Source organism: Etheostoma spectabile, unplaced genomic scaffold (genome assembly GCF_008692095.1).
Source record: "Etheostoma spectabile isolate EspeVRDwgs_2016 unplaced genomic scaffold, UIUC_Espe_1.0 scaffold285, whole genome shotgun sequence".
Taxonomy (NCBI): Eukaryota; Metazoa; Chordata; class Actinopteri; order Perciformes; family Percidae; genus Etheostoma; species Etheostoma spectabile.
The window spans coordinates 565,716-590,360 of NW_022605579.1; the positions used below are offsets into that span (position 1 = coordinate 565,716).

At 41.4% G+C, this 24,645-nt stretch overlaps 1 protein-coding gene across 1 annotated transcript in view; it reads right to left on the reverse strand.

Moving 5' to 3' along the window:
- The window catches only part of znf536 (zinc finger protein 536), a gene marked incomplete at its 5' end in the record, with an annotated part of 312,490 nt that overhangs the window by 70,711 nt on the left and 217,134 nt on the right, over nucleotides 1-24,645 (reverse strand). Inside the window, 1 exon segment of the mRNA XM_032510927.1 lies at nucleotides 20,748-22,502. Within this exon segment, the coding sequence (XP_032366818.1) occupies nucleotides 20,748-22,502 (1,755 nt within the window).

Sequence of the window (24,645 nt, forward strand, 5' to 3'; positions counted from 1 at the left end):
TAGGGGGACCACTAAGGTCTATATAAAAGAGACTTCAGATACAGTATTAGGGGACCACTAAGGTCTGTATTAAGAGACTTCAGACAGTATTTAGGGACCACTAAGGTCTATATAAAAGAGACTCAGAACATTAGGGACCACTAAGGTCTATATAAAAGAGACTTCAGATACAGTATTAGGGGACACTAAGGTCTATATAAAAGAGACTTCAGATACAGTATTAGGGGACCCACTAAGGTCATATAAAAGAGACTTCAGATACCGTATTAAGGACCACTAAGTCTATATAAAGAGACTTCAGATACAGTATTAGGGGACCACTAAGGTATATAAAAGAGACTTCAGATACAGTATTAGGGGGCCACTAAGTCTATATAAGAGACTTCAGATAAGTATTAGGGACCACTAAGGTCTATTAAAGAGACTTCAGACAGTATTAGGGGACCACTAGGGTATATAAAAGCATCCAAAGAGCACCATGTCATGGGACATTTAAAAACAAAAATATTGTTAAAATCCTTAATATCTCCAGTAGGACAATATAAAATTGAGAAGAATCAAAATATAAGTTTCATGTATAAATCTGGGGTTGACAAATAAGGGTTGTGTAACAGAAAATGGGTTGGAATGGAAACAGTAAGCAAACTGCAGCAGGAAAAGAACCGATGCAGTCGTAGACAAACGTATCTGATAAACCCCAAAATAGCGAGAATTTAGACAATGAGGGAGAATGGAAAGTGATTGCAAAACAAATCAGTGCCCGCTTTATTCGGGTTGTTTGCAACCCTGATAAATGCAAAACAAAGAAAAGGAAAACAACATTTTGTATGTACTGTCAATCAAATGCAAACAGTATGTCAAACACAACCATAATGAATACTTTGAACTTTTGTTCAGGTAAACATATATCATGTCTAAATATATACAGTATTGTTTTAAATAAATCCAAATCATGTCTCAGAGTGGGTGCTGTCTCCTAGTATATACTCATAGATCATTTAAGTAAGCTCTAAAAAAATACAAATACCACTTTCAGCAATTTGCATAGGCCTCAGATTGTGTAATTTGTGGTGAGTGTTTGGTTTCTGTATCTGTGTTATGCAGACCATCATATGTGCTCTAGTGGTGTGTTTGGTGTGGGTGTGTGTGTGTGTGTGTGTGTGGTGTGTGGTGTGTGTGTGTGTGTGTGTGTGTGTGGGTGTGGTGTGTGTGTGTGTGTTGGTGTGTGTGTGTGTGTGTGTGTAGAGCTTCATTTGTAATGTCTACCTTTCTTCCACTTAAACCAGAGTAGTGGAAATTGCAAGTAATGCCAACTTTGATCCACTACATCTGCGCTTCACAGCAAGCCCACCAATCCCACCATATGCTTAATTGCCACACTGCTTACAGAACCCATTTCACACACAACACGCACAATGTTTGCCTTCTCCTCTCTTCTCTGCGTACAGCTACAATACGTGTGTGTGTGTGTGTGTGTTGTGTGTGTGGTGTGTGTGTGTGTGTGTGGTGTGGTGTGTGTGTGTGTGTGTGGGTGGGTGTGTGTGTGGGTCTGTACATGCTTGCATTTGCTCTAATATGACCTTAGCACTATGGGTTCACATCCTCAAAATGAAGGCAGGCAGGAGCGCACTTCTACTGACAGAGGGAATTGGCCACTAGTGACATTACCAGTGCAGTATTTGAGATGAAACTCCTTAACCCCTCCCCGTCAAAGTGATCAATGCCACTCACCAACAGAACATTATATACCACAAAAAGAAGTATTTTAAACGGGGTAAAGTGTGAAAGCTGACAGTCTATAGTGCCATCGAGCTGCAGTTAGATAGGTAGGTTGTTTAGCCGCTACAGAGCTCCGGGATGCCCGCTACCAACGGCATTCATGTGACACCACATGTGCTATTCATTTTGAGATTATCTTCCATTGTATTTCTCAAGTTCATAGATACGTATTTTGGTATGGCTGACGGAGGTAGTATACACTGTAAATAATGGCTGTGAAATCTACATATTTACTTTAGATTACAGCAACACTACTGTACAGTATTTGCTTTTTACAGTAGAATGCTGTAAAGTTGCATTAAAACATTGTCAACATGACAAAATCACAGTAGTGTATTACAATTGAAATCACAGTGTCAAAGCATTGTTGTCAAAAATCCAATATAGCCCCTAAAGTACTGTAAATAGTAAAGTAAACTACTGTATTTTACTTACAGTGACTTGCTGCCAATTGTTGCCAGTAATCTACAGTTATCTACTTTAGATTTCACAGAAACACTACTGTATATGATTTTACAGTAGAATGCTGTAAAGTTACATTACAACCTTGTTGGCATGACAAAATCACAGTAGTCTAAGTATTACAGTTGAAATCAGAGTAGTCAAAGCATACTGTAAAAAATCACAATATAGCCACTATAGTACTGTAAAAAGTAAACTACTGTAACTACTGTTGGTTTAATTGTTTTGTATTTTACAATGAATACATAAAATACTGTAAATGGAAGTACGGTACCTTTACTGTAAAATAATTCACAGTGAGTTGCTGCCAATGTGCAGTAGGTTCGTTAAATTTGTTCGAGTGTATCCATGGTATTATATTAGGGGATTCATTTGGCATGTTTTTTTTTTTTTTTTGCAAGATCAAAATTCATTCATCCTCTTTGCCGTGTTATTAAATCACACGTGGATATGGGTATGTCAAGAAAAGCTAGACCTTGCCCAATGCCTCAGGTATGTACAACACTGAGGCAGCGCATACATGTTCATCTCACAGGTCCACGAAATAGGCCGTTTGTACTGTCAACTAATGTGTGTACAGGAGGGACTCTCTCGGACAGTTTTATCAGTAACACTTACTCACTATAGGCACAAAGTGAGAGCACACTCCAGCTACGAGACTGTCGTTTTTCTCCTTCCGGAATCCTCGCCACGCTCTCCAAGTCCTACACTCCTATCAACACTTTCACTCCAGCTTGTCAATCTAACCTTCTCAAGTCCTCCCCGGTCCACATTTATAATATGAAATGAACGAGGAAGGAGGCTTATAATGTAGTAATACGATGTGAGGAGCGAGTTCGCAAGCAGTCGTGGCAGTAGCACTGTTTGAATAATGTAATACTTCAAGTTTGATAATGTATGGCTATAGATAGGTCTCCACTGCAGCCAAGTATTGATTGCGTTAAGCACATCACAGTACAGCAAACGGCGCGGGTTCATATCAATCCTTGCCACGCGCGCTGTAACTCAGTAACCAGATACCTTGTCTGATTACAGAGACTCCAGGGCCATGAAGCTGTTAATGACATTTATGGTAAATCCAATCTGGGCCAATTTAGAAGGTGTGGGTTTAATACTACAGACAGTGTGAATCTGCGGTGTGTTGGTGTGTGTGTGTGTGTGGGTGTGTGTGGATGTGTCTATGTGTCAGAGTGCAAGTAGATTCATGTGTAATGTAACCCCCCCCCCCCCCTCCCACCCCACCCCCCCCCACCCTCTCTGGGTATACTAAGAAGAGACGGCCACTCCAGACGTGCAGCGCGTGCCCTACAACACCTCCCACAGATTCAAGGGAGAATTTCGATATTAATGATTATGCTGTATTTGCTACAAAACTAATGCAAACCCACTCCAGATAATCACATTTTGCCAGCGCTCTGAATTGAGTTTGGCGGCTGCTTGCTACCCCCACCTTCCCCGCCCACCGAATAACAGTGGAATGTGGGTGACCCCCCAACACAAGGGGTTTACAAGTGGACTCATCAAGAGGGACCAGTGCATTTTACTATGAAACCAGAGGGGTGTACTTTCTCATCCAAGCTTTAACACACATGTATGTGGAACTGACAGCAGTCCCAGTAGCAGTGATAGTAGTAACAATGGTAGTCTCAACAACAGGGGGGGAGTATATTGTACCCAAGTACATGTAAACAGAACTTTATTACAGTTCGCGATGACTATTTAGTTTTCTATGCTTCTTTATACTTTTATGTCACTACGTTCCAGGGACCAATATCTTTACAGTTGTAGCTAGATTTCATTGAACATTGAAATTGAATTCACAAATATAAAGCCTTGTTGCAGAACAGACTACTCAACAGAATAAAATAAGTACTTAAAAGTAGTCCACTTGACCAGTATTAAAATACTGCTTTCTCATTAATGCATTGGTATCCATAAAGGCAAATTATATGTTATGATATACTAGGGCTGCCAAAATGAAGGTGATAACATCAAGTTAACGCAAATTCCTTTAAAGGAAGCTTTTTTTGGCGTATTATTAACACAAGAGCGTTCTGTGATTTGGGCTCGGGGCGATCCGTAGTTTGGTAAATCAGGAAGCGATGCAGCGGTAGCGTTGTGGATAGCTAGCAGAAACAAAGCTCCTTAGCAGAAATTAATAAAGAAAAGTTGAGCTCCAAATCCAGATGGGTCTCCTCATAAGACTGAAGTACTGTTGATGATGAGCGGAGTACGTCCAATCTCAAATACCACTTGAGCATTTAAAACTTGAAAAGTTTAAAGTACATTTAGAACAGATAAAATATGTGGAATTAATTTGCAATTACATCACAAGTTAACTATGGACAACCATGGATACTCACGATTACATATTTGAATCGATTGGCAGCCCTAATTAATATATATAATATAAATAATATAATATAATATATAATATAATATAAATATAATATAGTAAATATTTGTCTGGAATCATTCTTCCGCGTATTTTTACACTTGCAAAAAAATTAAATCTATGACTTTACTTGTAATGAATTATTTTTGACTTTGTGGGCATTGCTAGTTTTACTTAGGGTCTTGTCCTACGAGTGGTAGTAATTAAAGAATTGTAGTAATAGAAGAGTAATGTGGAAATAACCAACTGAGGATTAAGAAATCATAACAACAACAGCCTCTTTGGTATTAGAAGCACTTGCAGTTGTCGCAGTCACGACGAAAGTTACTATACTAATTGTTGTAGTAGTAGAAGCGTGGGAAGTACTTGAAGTACTTGAAGTGGAGGGACTATAATTATCAATTCCATACTAGAAACACGCTTTACGTGGGATCTGCAGCATGCAGTCATGCCCGGGTTAACACCGAAACACAAAACACATTCTACACCTAATGACAAACAAGAGCCTCCCAAAAACAAACTTCCACAGAAGCGTGTGCTGAAAAGACCCGTCACACCACTCAGGCATCTTCCTGTCAGACTATCATTCGGTGATTTCAAACTGCCCTTTACTACACTTTCAAACCCAACAGCAGTTATCTCACAGCGCTTTTCATAAAGAGCGGTTGGACCGTACTCTGTGATGTTATTTACAGAAACCCAAAAATTCCACCTGCATGAATACACAAACACTGTTGAAATCTGTACGAGAAGCTGTAAGAGCTTTTCAAACTGAGTTCAAAACCTCAGTCATATTCATTCAAGAAACACCACAGCATGCCTGGATTGTCCTGTAATCTTAGTGCCATCTAGAGGCCTGAATGAAGAATTCTCTTGACAAGAAGCTGCACACCATAACTGTTAATTACAGTAGCATAGAAGAAACTGGCATGTAAAAAAAAGAGAAAGCCTCTAGGACAAAGGGCACTGCACACACAAAGCTTTAGACAATAAGTAAGGCATTCTTACACAAAGGCATTTCTCAATTATATAGTACACATTCAGTGTATGTAATCATATATCAATCTTGGTTAAAATGCTTCCATGATGTCAAGCTATGCAGAGAGCCTAGCTCCATGACAACAGATACTATTTTGAAAAAGAATTCTGCATTGCTTAATAAAAAAGGGGTCACTATATAGATTATTGTATCTTCTATCTACTGTACTTTTATGAATGTGTGCCTATGGACATGAGCTCTACATTTCATTGGCATTTTCTGTTAGCCACAGAAAGAAACATATGTAGGATTTTGGGCTACCCATTGAGCTATAACAAAGCCAACAGTGTGTGTGGTTTGTGTGTGTGGGGGGGGGGCATAATATAACGATACGATGATCAAAAAGATTTGTATATAAATCGACAAAAATGTGACATCCCAGCTAAGAGAAAGCACATAAATAAACATTGTAGATTACAACACACTGTGTCTGGGACTAAATGAAACTGAAATAATAAACCATTTTCTGTAAATAAATATATGCTTTTTTTTGTTGTTTGGAAGTTGATCAAATATGGGCAATTGTCTACTCAGCATAAACCATATCTCACTTCCGTTGTGAAGGAGTTGTCACTGATAGATCTCAGCCAACACCCACCACAGCAAGTCGTTTTCCTCTTTTCTGTATTCCCTAGTCCTATGTCCGTTTCAAAGCTCAACACCAACTTTGGATTTGTACTTCTTCTATTGTATAGAGACACTTTAGCAACCACCCCAATCCGCCAAAGACATAGTAAAAAAGAGAAAATAGAAGAAAAAAAACTGCATTCCTCTTGAGTCTCACAGGACGGCTGTACCCTAGCAGACATGAAGTTGACAGTTCATTTTTCACAGGGTCATAGATCGACGAGGCTTATAAAGTAATGGGGTTTGGGAGCCGCTTTATGAGAACTAAGATAGTTAAGAGACATGTGGAGGAGATGGCACAGGGAGCTGAGGTCCTGCTCTACTCATCCAGGGTTATTCCCTCCATGCTGTGGAGCGGGAGGGAGGCGCTGCACTTCCAGTAATATAAACGTGTAATAAAGATTAATCTGTTGCTAGTCGGCAGGTGATGGCTTCTAAACTTGCTTGAAATAAGGCTGAAATCACTTCAGCGCCAATCTCAAGACCTTTAGTGAGTGTCTGAGATTCCTTGTGGGTGTGAGGGGAAAAAAATGATATGTGTTGTCTTGTGTTGTTTAGTGCTTTTGTGTATGCAGGGCTGGAAAAATTGAATTTGTGATTCAAACAGTGTGTGTCAAAGATTCTTATGTGTGGTTTCTCTACTGTGGTGCTTACAGTATTTATAGTGCCAGTAAGGGGATAAAACACTCACCAGGTGCATCTGGCCTCTCATGCCCCCTGTAGATGCTCGCCGCGGCCAGTTGGTGAATGCAGGGAGGTTGTCGTTGCTGTAGGTCGGGGACAGATAGCATGTTCATCTGCTGCCTAGGCTGACTCTGCTGCTCAGCCGCAGTATTAGGGGACCACTAAGGGTATATAAAAGCATCCAAAGAGCACCATGTCATGGGACATTTAAAAACAAAACATATTATGTTAAAATCCTTAATATCTCCAGTAGGACAATATAAAATTGAGAAGAATCAAATATATAAGTTTCATGTATAAATCTGGGGTTGACAAATAAGGGTTGTGTAACAGAAAATGGGTTGGAATGGAAACAGTAAGCAAACTGCAGCAGGAAAGAACCGATGCAGCTCGTAGACAAACGTACTTCTGATAAACCCCAAAATAGCGAGAATTTAGACAATGAGGGAGAATGGAAAGTGATTGCAAACCAAATCAGTGCCAGCTTTATTCGTGTTGTTTGCAACCCTGATAAATGCAAAACAAAGAAAAGGAAAACAACATTTTTGTATTGTACTGTCAATCAAATGCAAACAGTATGTCTAAACACAACCTATAATGAATTACTTTGAACTTTTTGCTTCAGGTAACATATTCATCATGTCTAAATATATACAGTATATTGTTTTAAATAAATCCAAATCATGTCTCAGATGGTGTGCTGTCTCCTAGTATATACTCATAGATCATTTAAGTAAGCTCTAAAAAAATACAAATATCCACTTTCAGCAATTTGCATAGGCCTCAGTATTGTGTAATATTTGTGGTGAGTGTTTTGGTTTCTGTATCTGTGTTATGCAGACCATCATATGTGCCTCTAGTGGTGTGTTTGTGTGTGTGTGTGTGTGTGTGTGTGTGTGTGGTGTGTGTGTGTGTGTAGTTACAGTTCCGCGATGACTATTATGTTTCTATGCTTCTTTATACTTTTATGTCACTAGTTCCAGGGACCAATATATCTTTACAGTTGTAGCTAGACATTGAACATTGAAAATTGAATTCAAAATAGAAGCCTGTTGCAGAACAGACTACTCAACAGAATAAAATAGTACTTAAAAGTAGCTCCACTTTGACACAGTATTAAAATAATCGCTTTCTCATTAATGCATTGGTATCCATAAAGGCAAATATATATGTATGATATAACTAGGGCTGCCAAATGAAGGTGATAACATCAAGTTAACGAAATTCCTTTAAAGGAATGCTTTTTTTTGGCGTATATTAAAACAGAGCGTTCTGTGATTTGGGCTCGGGGCGATCCGTAGTTTGGTAATCAGGAAGCGAGCAGCGGTAGCGTTGTGGATAGCTAGCAGAAACAAAGCTCCTTAGCAGAAATTAATAAAGAAAAAGTTGAGCTCCAAATCCAGATGGTTCTCTCATAAGACTGAAGTACTGTTGATGATGAGCGAGTACGTCCAATCTCAAATACCACTTGAGCATTTAAAACTTGAAAAGTTTAAAGTATTTAGAACGAAAAAATATGTGGAATTAATTTGCAATTACATCACAAGTTAACTATGGACAACCATGCGATTACTCACGATCATATTGAATCGTTGGCAGCCCATTAATAGATATAATTAAAATATAATATAATATATATAATATAATATAATATAATATAGTATATATTTGTCTGGAATCATTCTTCCGCGTAATTTTTACACTTGCAAAAAAATTAAAATATGCTTTACTTGTAATGAATTATTTTTGACTTTGTGGGCATTGCTAGTTTACTTAGGGTCTTTGTCCTACGAGTGGTAGTAATTTAAAGCAATTGTAGTAATAGAGAAGTAATGTGAGAAATAACAACTGAGGATTAAGATATTCATACAACAACAGCCTCTTGGTATTAGAAGCACTTGCAGTTGTCGCAGTCACGACGAAAGTCTAATACTAATTGTTTGTAGTAGTAGAAGCGTGGGAAGTACTTGAAGTACTTGAAGTGGAGGGACTATAATTATCAATTCCATACTAGAAACACTGCTTTACGTGGGATCTGCAGCATGCAGTCCATCGCAGGGTTAACACGAAACAAAAACAACATTCCTCACCTAATGACAACCAAGAGCTCCAAAAAACAAACTCCACAGGAAGCGTGTGCTGAAAAGACCCGTCACACCACTCAGGCATCTTCCTGTCAGACTATCATTCTGTGATTTCCAACTGCCTTTACTACAATTTCAAATCCAACAGCAGTTATCTCACAGCGCTTTTCATAAAGAGCCGGTCTGGACCGTACTCTGTGATGTTATTTACAGAAACCCAAAAATTCCACCTGCATGACACAACACACTGGTGAAATCTGTACGAGAAGCTGTAAGAGCTATCAAACTGAGTTCAAAACCTCAGTCATATTCATTCAAGAAACACCACAGCATGCCTGGATTGTCCTGTAATCTTTAGTGCCATCCTAGAGGCCTGAATAGAATAATCTCTTGACAAGAAGCTGCCACATAATAACTGTTAATTACAGTCAGACTAGAAGAAACTGGCATGTAAAAACAGAGAAAGCCTCTAGTGACAAAGGGCACTGCACACACAAAGCTTTAGACAATAAGTAAGGCATCTTTACAAAGGCATTTCTCAATTATATAGTCACATTCAGTGTATGTAATCATATATCAATCTTGGTTAAAATGCTTCCATGATGTCAAGCTATGCCGAGAGCCTAGCTCCATGACACAGTATAATTTTGAAAAAGAATTCTGCATTGCTTAATTAAAAAAAGGGGTCACTATTATAGATTATTGTATCTTCTATCTACTGTACCTTTTATGAATGTGTGCCTATGGACAGAGATCTACATTTCATTGGCATTCTTCTGTTAGCCACAGAAAGAACAGAAAATGTAGGATTTTGGGCTACTATTGAAAACAAAGCCAACCGTGTGTGTGTGTGTGTGGTGGGGGGGGGGGGATAATATAACGATACGATTAGATCAAAAATGATGTATATAAAATCTGAAAATGTGACACCCAGCTAAGAGAAAGCAATAAATAAAATTGTAGATTACAACACACTGTGTCTGGGACTAAATGAAACTGAAATAATAAACCATTTTCGTAAATAAATATATGCTTTTTTTTTTGTTGTTGAAGTTTGATTCACAAATGGGCAATTGTCTACTCAGCATAAACAATATCTCACTTCCGTTTGTGAAGGAGTTGTCACTGATAGATCTAGCCAACACCACCACAGCAAGTCGTTTTCCTCTTTTCTGTATTCCCTAGTCTCTATAGTCCGTTTCAAAGCTCAACACCAACTTTGATTTGTACTTCTTCTATTGTATAGAGACACTTTAGCAACACACCAATCCGCCAAAGAACATAGTAAAAAAGAGAAAATGAAGAAAAAAAACTGCATTCCTTCTTGAGTCTCAAGGAGGGCTGTAACCTTAGCAGATCATGAAAGTTGACAGTTCATTTTTCACAGGGTCATAGATCGACGAGGCTTATAAAGTAATGGGGTTTTGGGAGCCGGCTTTATGAGAACTAAGATAGTAGAGACATGTGAGGAGATGGGCACAGGAGCTGAGGTCCTGCTCTTACTCATCCAGGGTTATTCCCCATGCTGTGGAGCGGGAGGGAGGCGCTGCACTTCCAGTAATATAAACGTGTAATAAAGATTAATTTGTTGCTAGTCGGCAGGCTGATGGCTTCTAAACTTGCTTGAAATAAGGCTGAAATCACTTCAGCGCCAATCTCAAGACCTTTAGTGAGTGTCTGAGATTCCTTTGGGGGTGTGAGGGAAAAAAATGATGATATGTGTTTGTGTGTTTTAGGGCTTTTGTGTATGCAGTGCTGGGAAAAATTGAATTGTGATTCAACACGGTGTAGTCAAGATTCTTATGTGTGGTTTTCTACTGGGTGCTTTACAGTATTTATAGTGCCAGTAAGGGGATAAAACACTCACAGGTGCATCTGGCCTCTTCATGCCCCCTGTAGATGCTCCGCCGCCCAGGCCGTTGAATGCGGGAGGTTGTCGTTGCTGTAGGCTCGGAGGACAGATCATGTTCATCTGCTGCTTAGGTGACTCTGCTGCTCAGCCTTCAAGAGTCCTTGGGGGCCTCCGGGAGACAGGAGGGCAGGCCCTGCTGCCACTGCTTCTCAGTGGCAAAGCTTGGTTCTTGGCTTTGGGAACGAGAAAGTTGTGTCATGGCGAGGAAGATGCTGCCAAACCACCCCCACCCTTGGTGGCAGAGAATTGTCTTGGAGATGTTTGGAATGGTTTCTGGAGGTGGTCCGAAGCTGGACTTCCTTCTCTGTCTCGCTCCAGTCCATTGTGCCATACTCTCTCTTTCTTCTCTCTCTTCACCCACTCCTCCCTCCTCATCTTCTTCAGAGTGATTATGTTGCTGCTGTCTCTTGGGGGTGGTTGAGGGGGTCCCACTGGCACTGCGCCCCTCAGCCTTTGCAACCTCTGTATCCGATCAACCTGGTCCTCTTCAATGTCTCCACGGGAGCCCTTCTCATCGATGTGGTCATCCAGCTAAAGGTGCTCCTCCAAAGGCCTGGTTGGTAGGTCCAGACCCTGCCTTGCTGGGGCTAAATAAGCTTGAAGACCTGGTTGGCCTCGGGGATCCATATACAACCCACCAAAGCGTCTGTAGAAGTCACTGGAAGGGGGTGTAGGGCTGGTCCATGTGTTGTTCCAGCCTCCCTGGCTTTATCTCCATCTCTGTCTCCATCTTTGTCAGGGGCATACCGACGTCTTAGTGTTGGAGGAGTGATTGTGGAGGTGGTCTCTCCGTAAAGCTCCTTTCCTGTATCAGACCGCTGCCGTTGGGCCTTACCCAGGTGGGTGGCCTGGAGGTGCAAGCCATGAGCTCCAATGAGGAGGTGGAGAAAGGAGCAGAAGAGGCAGGCCGTGCCATGCCACGTTTCAGGATGGTGACTGAAGAGCCAGGGAGGGATCCAGATGCAGACTTGGCGGCCTGACACAAGACAGATCAAGAGGTTCATACGGGACCGGGTTTGCCTGGTCCAGAGTTCTTTTGGCTTCAGCCTTATCTTCTCTTTCCTGGTCAGCCGAGAAGGCCCGCTTGGCTTTGGGCTCGCCATTGTCGTGGTAGCACTGGGCTGGAGCGGACTGGACTCTGGTTGTCCTTTGCATCTTTCTTCATGGAGCTGAGGACAAAGCTGTCATGAAGGCTGGAGAGAACCTTGAAAGTGGACTCCGTTTCCCATCATGCTTTGGTAAGCCCGCTCAGGTCAAGAGAAGCTATCTGTCGCTGTTGAGATCAGGGCGGACGGGCCGTCAGCAGTCTTCATGTTCTCCGCTGAAGAGGCGGAGTCAAAGCGCCGGTCTCCACGCTCACGATCTCGGTCATGCGAAGACATCATGCCGGCCGTTGCCCACTGAGTGGCAGCAAGGACCCCCCTGAAGTCTAGGTGGGAGGCATGCTCTTGAAAACATTACGGAGGAGTCTGGTGGCAAAGATGCCGCCACGGTTGCCTTCCCATGATTCTTTGTGGTCAGAAGAAGGGGTGTGGCAAGAGGAGGGCCTGAGGTGGTGGAGCCGTTTTGACGACTCACGGTGGTGGCGCTCCAGGTGGTACTTCAGACTGGCAGACTGGGTGCGGCATAGTCACAATGGGCACCGGTAGGGTTTCTTCCTGAGAGGCCAGAAAGAGACAGAGAAACGACAAGGAAAAAGAAGAAAAACGTGAATAATTAACCTGATTATTAGATTGACTGGATTCAAAATCTATTATTGGAGCAGGGAATGTGGACCCAGGTCATGTAACCTCCTGAACAAGAAAATTAGGTCAAATGGGTAGAGCTCACATAAAAGATAGGCATTTCATTAACTTCTGTAATAAAAAAAAGAGAGGATATTTCGCAATTGCAACGCTTCAAGTTCAAACAAATGTTAACTCGTGGAAAAAGGATGAGGGAAGACGAAAATAACAAAGCTCAAAATGAAAAAAAAAAGTAAAACACAAAGTGATATGAACAGGATGTGCGTTCAATTAGAATGTCTTTGCTCTTTCACAGACATGGCTCTGCTTTAATCAGTGTGGGTGTATTATTGCAAGGTATGTGTGTGTGTTTGTGTTGTGTGTGTGTGTGTGTGTGTGTGTGTTGTGTGTGTTGTGTGGTGGTGTTTTGGGACGGGGGTAGGGCTGTGGAGTAGGCATCTGAATATGGGTCGATCCAGCCCCACCAAGTGAGCCACTCACATCAACCACCGTGAAAAAAAACATTTCACCATATGGTGCTTTCAGTCCACTACAAGAGATAATATTTCAGTGACAACAAACAAACTGTCTCGATCGTATCTGTGTTGCACGGGGAAGGGCTGGGGCTGAGGGTGCGGCTCGGTCTAGTTGTATGTTGTGTGTTGTTGTGTGTGTGTGTGTGTGTTTGTGTTGCCTGCGTGGGGTCATGTGCCTCTGTTCTGGCCTTGTTTGCTGTCAGCGCCCGTGCCTTGGCGATGAGAGTTGCAATTTCTTGGACATTCCCTATTTGCAGTTTATCTTGAGAAGCATAATCAGCCATGCCATAACATCTCCCCGGCACTGCCGCACTGTGGAACAAAATAGGATGATGCACTAAAAAAAAAAAAACAAAAAAAACACAGTCAATGAGTTTAAATAACAAAGAAAAGAAGATGAAAAAAAAGAAAGGCTACATATGTGAACCACTGCTTGGTGCAATGAAGCCCTATGATAAAGAACAATGTGATTCACTACAGGGTACACATTCAAGAGATTTATATACGTAAAGAGGGTGAATCTGTTGTGTAACCTTTCATATATTATTCATGGTGGCACCATCTTATGAATATTCTTGATAATGGTATAAACACCAGCATTATTCTGCCAGTAGTGGCAGAGGCTTCCATTGGAATGATACTTATGTTGAAATAGAACACATCCTGCTAGCAATTATAATAGGCTTGGAGTCTGAGCCAGATTTGGATTCATAAATACATGAACAGAGAGAGGGGGAAAAATGCTAAGGTGGATTTTTTTTTTTTTTTTTTTTATATATACATATAAAAAGTTCCCAGAGTGGAAGTCTGTTAGAGGGATAATAGTGATGGTGTAAAAGGAGGGGGATGGTGGGAAAGAAAATGAAAAGCATGGTTTGTAGTTTTTTTTTGTGTAGCTCATTTCTATATGGGGCCATAAACTGTTTAGATTATACACATGGAAACCATTTTATAAAGGAAAAAAAAGGCATTGTTCGCAAGCTGGTTTGAATGATTTAGTCGGGCTGTGTGTAAATCATGGAATAAATTAGCAAATGGCATACTGCTCAAGAATTTATCATTATTTAGAGGGCACCATTCGCAAAAAAGACTGCGATCTGCAGACCTACTGCAGAGTTCTCAATAAAGGGCCACAACACCAATCAATCAATATTGACAGGAGAGAAAAGAATAGGGGGGTATACAAAAGAAATTGAAGGTTGAAACGCTGAGGAGAGGAAAAAAAAAGACTAAGAGGACAGAAAGAAAAAGAGAAAGAGAGCGTGCTGGAGAGTCAGATCGCCCTGATATCTTTTTCTAACGCTAGGTGCTATGAAGCAAAAGTATATTTAAAATAAACCATACGAGATGAGCTTTTAACCCAATAAGTGCTTCTCCTGTGAGCTGGCGAACAGAGGCCAGTGCTGATTCAATAAGGAACGTCCCTGATGCAAATGATCATTCTCAATTCCTCTAACTGGACAAAATGATATTCAGGAGCCAAATTAGACAGAAATTAGACTGATCTTCTCCCCCCCCCCCCCCTGCTCTCTGTCTTTTTTTCTTATAAAAGGTTGTTAATGTTCATGCGGGGAAATAAAGATTAATGACCATCTCCATACTAAAATGAGAATGAAAAGCACAGAAGATTGTATGTTTTGACACTTCTCTTGATGTGTACTGAGCGAGGCAAAGTGGAAATAAACACAAATGCCCTCGGAGAGCCATCACTTTATGCCAGTTTTCCATAAAATTAAGCTTTAAATATATTGGAGCGGTGAGCACAGACGACAAGTGCATTTCGGATCTACTTGTGTTTACGTACTGCGTGTGCACCATTTGGAATGTGTGCGAAACATGGTTATGCATGCTTGTCGGGCCTGAGCCTGTGTAGATGGAGGTGTGTGTGTGTGTGTGTGTGTGTGTGTGTGTGTGTGTGTGTGTGTGTGTGGTCTGTACATGTCTTGCATTTTGCTCTAATATGACCTTAGCACTCATGGGTTCACATCCCTCAAAATGAAGGCAGGCAGGAGCGCACTTCTACTGACAGAGGTAATTGGCCACTAGTGACATTACCAGTGCAGTATTTGAGATGAAACTTCCTTAACCCCTCCCCGTCAAAGTGATCAATGCCACTTCACCAACAGACCATTATATACCACAAAAAGAAGTATTTTAAACGGGGTAAAGTGCTGAAAGCTGAACAGTCTATAGTGCCATCGAGCTGCAGTTAGATAGGTAGGTGTGTTTAGCCGCTACAGAGCTCCGGGATGCCCGCTACCAACGGCATTCATGTTGACACCACATTGTGCTATTTCATTTTGAGATTATCTTCCATTGATTTCTCAAGTTCATAGATACGTATTTTGGTATGGCTGGCCGAGTGATAGTATACACTGTAAATAATGGCTGTGAAATCTACAGTTATTTACTTTAGATTTTACAGTAACACTACTGTACAGTATTTGCTTTTTACAGTAGAATGCTGTAAAGTTGCATTAAAACATTGTCAACATGACAAAATCACAGTAGTGTATTACAATTGAAATCACAGTAGTCAAAGCATTGTTGTCAAAAATCACAATATAGCCCCTAAAGTACTGTAAATAGTAAAGTAAACTACTGTATTTTTACTTACAGTGACTTGCTGCCAATTGTTGCCAGTAAATCTACAGTTATCTACTTTAGATTTCACAGAAACACTACTGTATATGATTTTTACAGTAGAATGCTGTAAAGTTACATTACAACCTTGTTGGCATGACAAAATCACAGTAGTCTAAGTATTACAGTTGAAATCAGAGTAGTCAAAGCATTACTGTAAAAAAATCACAATATAGCCACTATAGTACTGTAAAAAGTAAACTACTGTAACTACTGTTGTGTTTAATTGTTTTGTATTTTACAATGAATACATAAAATACTGTAAATGGAAGTACGGTACCTTTACTGTAAAAAATAATTCACAGTGAGTTGCTGCCAATTGTTGCCAGTAGGTTACGTTAAATTTGTTCGAGTGTATCCATGGTATTATATAGGGGGATTTCATTTGTGCATGTTTTTTTTTTTTTTGCAAGATCAAAATTCATTCATCCTCTTTGCCTGTTTATAAATCACACCGTGGATATGGGTATGTCAAAGTAAAGCTAGACCTTGCCCAATGCCTCAGGTATGTACAACACTGAGGCAGCGCCATACATGTTCATCCTCACAGGTCCACAGAAATAGACCGTTTGTACTGTCAACTAATGTGTGTACAGGAGGGGACTCTCTCGGACAGTTTTTATCAGTAACACTTACTCACTATAGAGCACAAAGTGAGAGCACTTCCAGCTACGAGACTTGCCGTTTTTCTCCTTCCGGAATCCTCGCCACGCTCATCCAAAGTCCTACACTCCTATCAACACTTTCACTCCAGCTTGTCAATCTCAACCTTCTCAAGTCCTCCCGGTCCACATTTATAATATGAAATGAACGAGGAAGGGAGGCTTAGGTAATGTAAGTAATACGATGTGAGGAGCGATGTTCGCAAGCAGTCGTGGCATGTACAGCACTGTTTGAATAATGTAATACTTCAAGTTTGATAATGTATGGCTATAGATAGGTCTCCACTGCAGCCAAGTATTGATTGCGTTAAGCACATCTACAGTACAGCAAACGGCGCGGGTTCATATCAATCTTTGCACAGCGCGCTGTACCTCAGTAACCAGATACCTTGTCTGATTACAGAGACCTCAGGGCCACTGAAGCTGTTAATGACATTTATTGGTAAATCCAATTCCTGGGCCAATTTAGGAAGGTGTGGTTTAATACTACAGACAGTGTGAATCTGCGTGTGTGTGTGTGTGTGTGTGTGTGTGTGTGTGTGTGTGGATGTGTCTATGTGTCAGAGTGCAAGTAGATTCATGTGTAATGTAACCCCCCCCCCCTCCCCACCCCCCCCCCTTCTCTGGGTATACTAATGAGAGACGGCCACTCCAGACGTGCAGCGCGTGCCCTACAACACCTCCCACAGATTCAAGGGAGAATTTCGATATTAATGATTTATGCTGTATTTGCATACAAACCTAATGCAAACCCACTCCAGATAATCACATTTTGCCAGCTCTGAATTGAGTTTGGCGGCTGTCTTTGCTACCCCCACCTTCCCCGCCCACCGAATAACAGTGGAATGTGGGTGACCCCCCAACACAAGGGGTTTACAAGTGGACTCATCAAGAGGGACCAGTGCATTTTACTATGAAACAAGAGGGTGTACTTTCTCATCCAAGCTTTAACACACATGTATAGTGGAACTGACAGCAGTCCCAGTAGCAGTGATAGTAGTAACAATGGTAGTCTCAACAACAGTGGTGGGAGTATATTGTACCCAAGTACATGTAAACAGAACTTTATTACAGTTCCGCGATGACTATTTATGTTTTCTATGCTTCTTTATACTTTTATGTCACTACGTTCCAGGGACCAATATATCTTTACAGTTGTAGCTAGATTTCATTGAACATTGAAAATTGAATTCAAAATATGAAGCCTTGTTGCAGAACAGACTACTCAACAGAATAAAATAAGTACTTAAAAGTAGCTCCACTTTGACCAGTATTAAAATACTGCTTTCTCATTAATGCATTGGTATCCATAAAGGCAAATATATATGTTATGATATAACTAGGGCTGCCAAAATGAAGGTGATAACATCGAGTTAACGCAAATTCCTTTAAAAGGAATGCTTTTTTTTGGCGTATTATTAACACAAGAGCGTTCTGTGATTTGGGCCTCGGGGCGATCCGTAGTTTGGTAAATCAGGAAGCGATGCAGCGGTAGCGTTGTGGATAGCTAGCAGAAACAAAGCTCCTTCAGCAGAAACTAATAAAGAAAATGTTGAGCTCCAAATCCAGATGGTTCTCTCCATAAGACTGAAGTACTGTTGATGATTGAGCGGAGTACGTCCAATCTCAAATACCACTTGAGCATTAAAAACTTGAAAAGTTTAAAGTACATTTAGAACAGATAAAATATGTGGAATTAATTTGCAATTACATCACAAGTTAACTATGGACAACCATGCGATTACTCACAATTACATATTTGAATCGATTGGCAGCCCTAATTAATATGATATAATATAAAATAATATAATATAATATAATATAATATAATATAATATAATATAGTATAATATTTGTCTGGAATCATTCTTCCGCGTAATTTTTACACTTGCAAAAAAATTAAATCTATGACTTTACTTGTAATGAATTATTTTTGACTTTGTGGCATTGCTAGTTTTACTTAGGGTCTTTGTCCTACGAGTGGTAGTAATTTAAAGCAATTGTAGTAATAGAAGAAGTAATGTGAGAAATAACAAACTGAGGATTAAGAATATTCATAACAACAACAGCCTCTTTGGTATTAGAAGCACTTGCAGTTGTCGCAGTCACGACGAAAGTACTAATACTAATTGTTTGTAGTAGTAGAAGCGTGGGAAGTACTTGAAGTACTTGAAGTGGAGGGACTATAATTATCAATTCCATACTAGAAACACTGCTTTACGTGGGATCTGCAGCATGCAGTCCATCGCAGGGTTAACACCGAAACACAAACACACATTCTCACACCTAATGACAACCAAGAGCCTCCAAAAAACAAACTTCCACAGGAAGCGTGTGCTGGAAAAGACCCGTCACACCACTCAGGCATCTTCCTGTCAGACTATCATTCTGGTGATTTCAAACTGCCCTTTACTACACTTTCAAATCCCAACAGCAGTTATCTCACAGCGCTTTTCATAAAAGAGCCGGTCTGGACCGTACTCTGTGATGTTATTTACAGAAACCCAAAAATTCCACCTGCATGAATACACAACACTGTTGAAATCTGTACGAGAAGCTGTAAGAGCTTTATCAAACTGAGTTCAAAACCTCAGTCATATTCATTCAAGAACACCACAGCATGCCTGGATTGTCCTGTAATCTTTAGTGCCATCCTAGAGGCCTGAATGAAGAATATCTCTTGACAAGAAGCTGCACACATAATAACTGTTAATTACAGTCAGACTAGAAGAAACTGGCATGTAAAAACAGAGAAAGCCTCTAGTGACAAAGGGCACTGCACACACAAAGCTTTAGACAATAAGTAAGGCATTCTTACACAAAGGCATTTCTCAATTATATAGTACACATTCAGTGTATGTAATCATATATCAATCTTGGTTAAAATGCTTCCATGATGTCAAGCTATGCAGAGAGCCTAGCTCCATGACAACAGATACTATTTTGAAAAAGAATTCTGCATTGCTTAATTAAAAAAAGGGGTCACTATTATAGATTATTGTATCTTCTATCTACTGTACCTTTTATGAATGTGTGCCTATGGACATGAGCTCTACATTTCATTGGCATTCTTCTGTTAGCCACAGAAAGAAACATATGTAGGATTTTGGGCTACCTATTGAGCTATAACAAAGCCAACAGTGTGTGTGTGTGTGTGTGTGGGGGGGGGGGCATAATATAACGATACGATTAGATCAAAAATGATTTGTATATAAAATCTGACAAAAATGTGACATCCCAGCTAAGAGAAAGCACATAAATAAACATTGTAGATTACAACACACTGTGTCTGGGACTAAATGAAACTGAAATAATAAACCATTTTCTGTAAATAAATATATGCTTTTTTTTGTTGTTTGGAAGTTTGATTCAAATATGGGCAATTGTCTACTCAGCATAAACAAATATCTCACTTCCGTTGTGAAGGAGTTGTCACTGATAGATCTCAGCCAACACCACCACAGCAAGTCGTTTTCCTCTTTTCTGTATTCCCTAGTCTCTATAGTCCGTTTCAAAGCTCAACACCAACTTTGGATTTGTACTTTCTTTCTATTGTATAGAGACACTTTAGCAACCACCCCTAATCCGCCAAAGAACATAGTAAAAAAGAGAAAATAGAAGAAAAAAAACTGCATTTCCTTCTTGAGTCTCAAGGAGCGGCTGTAACCTTAGCAGAATCATGAAAGTTGACAGTTCATTTTTCACAGGGTCATAGATCGACGAGGCTTATAAAGTAATGGGGTTTTGGGAGCCGGCTTTATGAGAACTAAGATAGTTAAGAGACATGTGGAGGAGATGGCACAGGGAGCTGAGGTCCTGCTCTTACTCATCCAGGGTTATTCCCTCCATGCTGTGGAGCGGGAGGGAGGCGCTGCACTTCCAGTAATATAAACGTGTAATAAAGATTAATCTGTTGCTAGTCGGCAGGCTGATGGCTTCTAAACTTGCTTGAAATAAGGCTGAAATCACTTCAGCGCCAATCTCAAGACCTTTAGTGAGTGTCTGAGATTCCTTTGTGGGTGTGAGGGGAAAAAAATGATATGTGTTTGTCTTGTGTGTTTAGTGCTTTTGTGTATGCAGTGCTGGGAAAAATTGAATTTGTGATTCAAACACGTGTGTAGTCAAGATTCTTTATGTGTGGTTTTCTACTGTGTGTGCTTTACAGTATTTATAGTGCCAGTAAGGGGATAAAACACTCACCAGGTGCATCTGGCCTCTTCATGCCCCCTGTAGATGCTCCGCCGCCCAGGCCGTTGAATGCAGGGAGGTTGTCGTTGCTGTAGGCTCGGAGGACAGATAGCATGTTCATCTGCTGCTCTAGGTGACTCTGCTGCTCAGCCTTCAAGAGTCCTTGGGGGCCTCCGGGAGACAGGAGGGCCAGGCCCTGCTGCCACTGCTTCTCCAGTGGCAAAGCTTGGTTCTTGGCTTTGGGAACCAGAGAAAGTTGTGTCATGGCAGAGGAAGATGCTGCCAAACCACCCCCACCCCTTGGTGGCAGAGAATTGTCTTGGAGATGTTTGGAATGGTTCTGGAGGTGGTCCGAAGCTGGACTTCCTTCTCTGTCTCGCTCCACGTCCATTTGCCCATACTCATCTCTTTCTTCCTCTTCTTCACCCACTCCTCCCTCCTCATCCTCTTCTTCAGAGTGATTATGTTGCTGCTGTCTCTTGGGGGTGGTTGAGGGGGTCCCACTGGCACTGCGCCCCTCAGCCTTTGCAACCTCTGTATCCGATCCAACCTGGTCCTCTTCAATGTCTCCACGGGAGCCCTTCTCATCGATGTGGTCATCCCCAGCTAAAGGTGCTCCTCCAAAGGCCTGGGTTGGTAGGTCCAGACCCTGCTCTGCTGGGGCTAAATACGCTTGAAGACCCTGGTTGGCCCTCGGGGATCCATCATACAACCCACCAAAGCGCCTGTAGAAGTCACTCTGGAAGGGGTTGTAGGGCTGGTCCATGTGATTGTTCCAGCCTCCCTGGCTTTTATCTCCATCTCTGTCTCCATCTTTGTCAGGGGCCATACCCGACGTCTTAGTGTTGGAGGAGTGATTAGTGGAGGTGGTCTCTCCGTAAAGCTCCTTTCCTGTATCAGACCGCTGCTGTTGGGCCTTACCCAGGTGGTTGGCCTGGAGGTGCAGAGCCATGAGCTCCAATGAGGAGGTGGAGAAGGAGCAGAAGAGGCAGCCGTGCCATGCCACGTTATCATGGATGGTGACTGAAGAGCCAGGGAGGGATCCAGATGCAGACTCTGGCCGGACTGACACAGACAGATCAAGAGGTTCATACTGGGACCCGGGTTTGCCTGGCTCAGAGTTCTTTTTGGCTTCAGCCTTATCTTCTCTTTCCTGGTCAGCCGAGACGGCCCGCTTGGCTTTGGGCTCGCCATTGTCGTGGTAGCACTGGGCCTGGAGCTGGACTGGACTCTGGTTGTCCTTTGCATCTTTCTTCATGGAGCTGAGGACAAAGCTGTCCATGAAGGCTTGGAGAGAACCTTGAAAGTGGACTCCGTTTCCCATCATGCTTTGGTAAGCCCTGCTCAGGTCAGAGAAGCTATCTGTCGCTGTTGAGATCAGGGCGGACGGGCCGTCAGCAGTCTTCATGTTCTCCGCTGAAGAGGCGGAGTCAAAGCGCCGGTCTCCACGCTCACGATCTCGGTCATGCGAAGACATCATGCCGGCCGTTGCCCACTGATGTGGCAGCAATGGACCCCCCCTGAAGTCTAGGTTGGGAGGCATGCTCTTGAAAACATTACGGAGGACGTCTGGTCGGGCAAAGATGCCGCCACCGGTTGCCTTCCCATGATCCTCTTTGTGGTCAGAAGAAGGGGTGTGGCAAGAGGATGGGCCTGAGGTGGTGGAGCCGTTTTGACGCTCACGGTGGTGGCGCTCCAGGTGGTACTTCAGACTGGCAGACTGGGTGCCGGCATAGTCACAATGAGGGCACCGGTAGGGTTTCTCTCCTGAGAGGCCAAGAAAGAGACAGAGAAACAGAAAGGAAAAAGACAGGAAAAACAGTGAATAATTAACCTGATTATTAGATTGACTGGATATCAAAATCTATTTATTGGAGCAGGGAATGTGGACCCCAGGGTCATGTAACCTCCCTGAACAAAGAAAATTAGGTCAAATGGGTAGAGCTCACATAAAAGATATGCATTTCATTAACTTCTGTAATAAAAAAAAAGAGAGGATATTTCGCAATTGCAACGCTTCAAGTTCAAAACAAATGTCTAACTCGTGGAAAAAGGATGAGGGAAGACGAAAATAACAAAGCTCAAAATGAAAAAAAAAAGTAAAACACAAAGTGATAATGAACAGGATTGTGCGTTCAATATAGAATGTCTTTGCTCTTTCACAGACATTGGCTCTGCTTTAATCATGTGTGGGTGTATTATTGCAAGTGTATGTGTGTGTGTGTGTGTGTGTGTGTGTGTGTGTGTGTGTTTTTGGGACGGGGGTAGGGCTGTGGAGTAGGCATCTGAATATGGGTCGATCCAGCCCCACCAAGTGAGCCATCACTCACATCAACACCGTGAAAAAAAACATTTCACCATATGTGCTTTCAGTCCACTACAAGAGAATATTTTCAGCTGACAACAAAACTGTCTCGATCGTATCTGTGTTGCACGGGTAAGGGCTGGGGCTGAGGGTGCGGCTCGGTCTATTTGTATGTTTGTGTGTGTGTGTGTGTGTGTGTGTGTTTGTGTGCCTGCAGTTGGGTCATTGTGCCTCTGTTCTGGCCTTGTTTGCTGTCAGGCCCGTGCCTTGGCGATGAGAGTGCAATTTCTGGGACATTCCCTATTTGCAGTTTATCTTGAGAAGCATAAATCAGCCATGCCATAACATCTCCCCGGCCACTGCCGCACTGTGGAACAAAATATGGATGATGCACTAAAAAAAAAAAAACACAAGTCAATGAGTTTAAATAACAAAGAAAAGAAGATGAAAAAAAGAAACGGCTACATATGTGAACCACATGCTTGGTGCAATGAAGCCCTATGATAAAGAACAATGTGATTCACTACAGGGTACACATATCAAAGAGATTTATATTACGGTAAAAGAGGGGTGAATCTGTTGTGTAACATTTACATATATTTATTCATGCTGTGCATCCATATTAATGAATATTCTTGATAATGGTATAACACCAGCATTATTCTGCCAGTAGTGGCAGAGGCTTCCATTGGAATGATACTTATGTTGAAATAGAACACATCCTGCTAGCAATTATAATAGGCTTGGAGTCTGAGCCAGATTTGGATTCATTAAACAATGAACAGAGAAGGGGGAAAAATGCTAAGGCGGATTTTTTTTTTTTTTTTTTTATATATATACATATAAAAAGTTCCCAGAGTGGAATTTCTGTTAGAGGGATAATAGTGATGGTGTAAAAAGAGAGGGGGATTGGTGGGAAAAGAAATGAAAAGGCATGGTTTGTAGTTTTTTTTTTGTGTATGCTCATTTCTATATGGGGCCATAAACTGTTTAGATTATACACATGGAAACCATTTTATAAAAGGAAAAAAAGGCATTGTTACGCAAGGCTGGTTTGAATGATTTAAGTCGGGCTGTGTAGTAAATCATGGATATAATTAGCAAATGGCATACTGCTCAAGTAATTTATCATTATTTAGAGGGCACCATTCCAGAAAAAGACTGCGATCTGCAGACCTACTGCAGAGTTCTCAAATAAAGGGCCACAAACACCAACTCAATACAATATTGATACAGGAGAGAAAAGAATAGGGGGGTATACAAAAGAAAATTGAAGGTTGAAACGCTGAGGAGAGGAGAAAAAAAAAGACTAAGAGAGACAGAAAGAAAAAGAGAAAGAGAGCGTGCTGAGAGTCAGATCGCCCTGATATCTTTTATCTAACGCTAGAGTGGCTATGAAGCATAAAGTATATTTAAAATAAACCATACGAGATGAGCTTTTAACCCAATAAGTGCTTCTCCTGTGAGCTGGCGAACAGAGGCTCAGTGCTGATTCAATAAGGAAACGTCCCTGATGCAAATGATCATTCTCAATTCCTCTAACTGGACAAAATGATATTCTAGGAGCCAAATTAGACAGAAATTAGACTGATCTCATCTCCCCCC